The 3,874-nt window shown below is 39.9% G+C and overlaps 1 protein-coding gene across 1 annotated transcript; it reads left to right on the forward strand.

The window, feature by feature from the left end:
• Window positions 1-332: 332 nt before the first annotated feature.
• LOC311377395 (homeobox protein aristaless-like 3) lies at window positions 333-3,577 on the forward strand (the record flags this gene model as incomplete). Its single annotated transcript, XM_084491278.1, has 2 exons — window positions 333-681; window positions 3,309-3,577. Coding segments are annotated over 2 exons (618 nt in total), but the record flags the coding sequence as incomplete, so codon positions are not given.
• Between the last annotated feature and the right edge of the window lie 297 nt (window positions 3,578-3,874).

Below are 3,874 nucleotides of genomic sequence, written 5' to 3' on the forward strand. Positions count from 1 at the left end.
CGTAAAATCGCCTCTCGCCCCCACTGTCAACATTGTTTCTGTGAATATCGCCGTGTACGAAATTGGAATTAAATGGTTAATTGGATGGACACAAACCACACGTGATTGAATTTTTAGCGGATTATATCAGACTGCTGTCAACCACCCTCCCCCCCCCGCGCCCCCCACCCCAACCACCCTCTCGACTCCCAGTTTCACGGGTCTTTGTTTCTGATCTGCTAAATCCCACCCACTTGACATGATGAAACAGAGGAGGAAAAAAACATTGCGGAGCCCTCACTCAGGCGCCTTCACTATAGGATCCCGGTCATTACTTGATGCTGGACCGTGAGATGGAGACAGAAAGTTGTTTGTCTTTCTGTTCCCAGGCAAGCAGAACAACTCCAGAATCGTCCCCGGGACTCGAGCACAGTTCGAGCTCCTTCCTTCCCTGTGATGAGCTTCAGAAGACGTCCCACGCTCCTCATCCGCATCGTCTCAGCCTGCGCGCGGATTTTTACAGTTCCTCCATGGGGAGGTTTAGCGACGCGGCGGCGGACTTTACGCACGGCGCCGCCGCGGCAAACCCTCACCGCGCGTCGCCTTCCAAACACAGCAACAAGTTCTCGGACAGCATAAATCCAGACCGAAAGGGGATAGCGATAAGTGGGAAGACGGCGTTCTATGAGATAAACTCCGAAGGTAGGGATCCTTTAATGTACATAAGACAATCATTTTAATTCTGACAAATAGTAATCTAAAAATAATAATAATAACAATAACGATAAGAATAATGATGATAATAATAACAATCATAATCATGATATAGCTTTATTTCAAACCTTGACATTTAATGAACCCTTAAACAACACGTCAACCATGCCTTGAAAAGCGTGCAAGAATCCGGTAGGTCTGCATTAAATTAATACAAAGGCAGATTAATATACATAAAACACCGTTCATTCATGGTGGCAGCAAAATATGACAGAAAATTTAGCTTATGGACACATCTGTAGCTTAAAACAAAAGTTAAAACCAAAAATTAAATCCCTCATTCAGTAAAAGTTGTGTTTCGCCGTCGTTCATAAGAAAAATCCTTCACACTTCATCAGACTTCATCAATGTAATTGTGTGTATGATTGATTCAATATCCTGGGGGAGATTCTTCAAACAAAGGATACAGATTTAGCCCTATTCTCGTATTTATTAGTGTAATCTTTTGTGTGAATCAGCAGAGGAAAGGATATTATTTGTGTATACAGGCTGTGTGTGTACTGATGTTTAGAAAAATATACACAATAATTATTTGGGTTATCGTTGAAGACAGCCAATTACTTTTTTTTTCTTTTCTTTTTTTTAAACTCTTTTCATAGTCATTATTTTTATTTCAGGCTTTCTTTCTTTCTATTAACTAATTTTTTTGTTTCTTTCGTTCTTTGCTATTAAGAACACCTCTAAATAATTTTGTGGTTGTTTATTTGTCCTCTGGATTCACCTGGAATGCTCAATGTGTCAATAACCTCTAGATTGATTTTAATTTAATAATTATGTGTTCATTTATTATTATTAATGATTCATTTATTATAAATAATTTAATTTTTTTTTTTACAACTATTGATTATACCGTGACCCTTTACCTATACAATACAATACCATTTAAAACAACCCATACATTTTAAACTATAGGGTCAACCTAATTTTGGTTTATTAACAGGGATTTTGCTGTTATTATCAAAGGCGTGGGCGTTTTCGAATAAAACATTTAGAACCAGTAAAAAGGTAAATTATACAATCAAAACAACAACAACGTACCGCTTGTTTACCAACAGACATCAGTCCACTTATAAACACGTCTTGTCTCAAAATCGAAACTTTTTATCAAAAACGAGAGGCCACAAAAGAGGCCTGAATTCTTGCCATGATGTCAGTGCACCAGAATCGCTCCTTTGTTTTCCTTCAACCCATTCCTCTGAGCACTTTCCCTTCTTCCGTACACACAATACTGGGCATTTTGCACCAATATCACATTACACTGGCAGCAGGGAGAGCGGATGGGAGTGCATGGGTTTGGACGGAGAGAGCGAGCGCAGACGGCCACTCTCAATGAAGCATATATACAATCTCCCGTTTGATTCCTCTTGGAATGGATACATAGGAATTAATGATTCAGTAAAAAGTCTCTTCAACGATATTTAATTGAAGGACTGGGTAATCTCAAATGCCCCATGTGATTGCATGCAGCGGGATCGATGTGAGTGTGTTCGTGCATGTGTGTGTGCGTGCGCACGTGCGTCTGTATGCGTGCGTGCGTGCGTGCGTGCTTACGTATGTGCGTGCGTTTCTGCGTGTGCATGTGTGTGTGTGTGTGTGTGTGTGTGTGTGTCTGCGTTTGTATGTGCGTGTGTGTGCGTGTATGTGTGCATGTGAAGGGGGGTACGGTGGTTAGACGTAATGAACATAGACATCAACATCCAAACACTGCAGGAGGGGAACAGCCCTTTTCATGGTCTGTTAGAATTAAGGAAAATACTCCATGCTAGATTTCCTGTTGCTGCTCCACAGACTGCTCCACCTCCATTATAGTTCCCAATGTTCATTTCCAATTTAGCCAGACACGTCACATGTTTTGTATGATATCTGTATAGATGGATCTCAAATCATATTTGATGGACGTGTTTGATTTGTTGTATTTACCCCAAGAAATATTTTCATATGACATATGACACTTGAAATGTCCAGGTGGCATGCATATGTTAAAGTAATGATCCCAAAAGATATGTTTTATTTTCAAAGCCAGTCCACATATCTGCCAGACTCGTTTTGTAGTCCTCGGTTTGTGGCTTCATTTGAAGGCCTTCTCTATGAGCTGTGAAATAAAATACGCCATACTTAATGAAAAGATTTGAGTTATATCCTATGCCTTTTGCTAATGCCATTAAACACACACCTTGGTTAAAAAAAACCACAATGTTTTTTTAAATTTGTGGGAAATGTTAACTTCATGGCTTGTGAAACCATTATCAATAAATCATCAAAGCATGGTTAAATTTGAGCATTGATGGTCTTATCCGGGGAGACCTCATTTAACACTAGGCTGAAGTCATAATATCAAGGGTAATACAAACATTTGTAATCTACTACTATGCATCTATCTATTTTGCATAGTTGTAGACGTTGTAATGCAAATTAAGTGAGATAACTAATATGATTTAAATTAAATACAATTTACAAAATTATTACTTTTTTAAAACTGTTCACAGCCTTCATTAGTTAAGTATTAATTTATCCTTACACGCATCTGTTTCATATCTTTATCCCCTGCGTCTCAGACAAGACCTCCCCCAAAACCATGGGCTACGCTGGGATTGGCTCAGACTACTGTGCCAAACTGAAGGACCAAACCGGTGCAATGCAGGGGGACTCCATCGCCGACTCCATCGACCTATCGGGCAAAAATAAGAAGAGACGCAACCGCACCACCTTCAGCACCTTCCAGCTGGAGGAGCTGGAGAAGGTGTTCCAGAAGACCCACTACCCAGATGTGTATGCCCGGGAACAGCTGGCCCTGAGGACCGAGCTCACAGAGGCCCGAGTACAGGTAATACATGCCAGGGTGTCACCTGACCACCAGTTACAGTACTTTATGTATTTTCTACAGTCTAACCTTGCAAATAATCATACCACTTACATCCTTATATTAATGTTATCCCAGTACTGCATTTATTATGACTGCATGTACTGGTATTTATTATCACAGACATATTCTAACTTCCAATTACAAAGTAGAACATCAAAGTATATGCATTTACACAAATATGACCCAACTATTTGTGTGTATGTGTCTAGTAATATTTGTGTAGTTTGTGTAGTTTGTCCTGCTTTCTACTCATTGAAA

Source organism: Micromesistius poutassou, assembly GCF_964030765.1.
Source record: "Micromesistius poutassou genome assembly, contig: SCAFFOLD_4715, whole genome shotgun sequence".
NCBI classification, from domain to species: domain Eukaryota; kingdom Metazoa; phylum Chordata; class Actinopteri; order Gadiformes; family Gadidae; genus Micromesistius; species Micromesistius poutassou.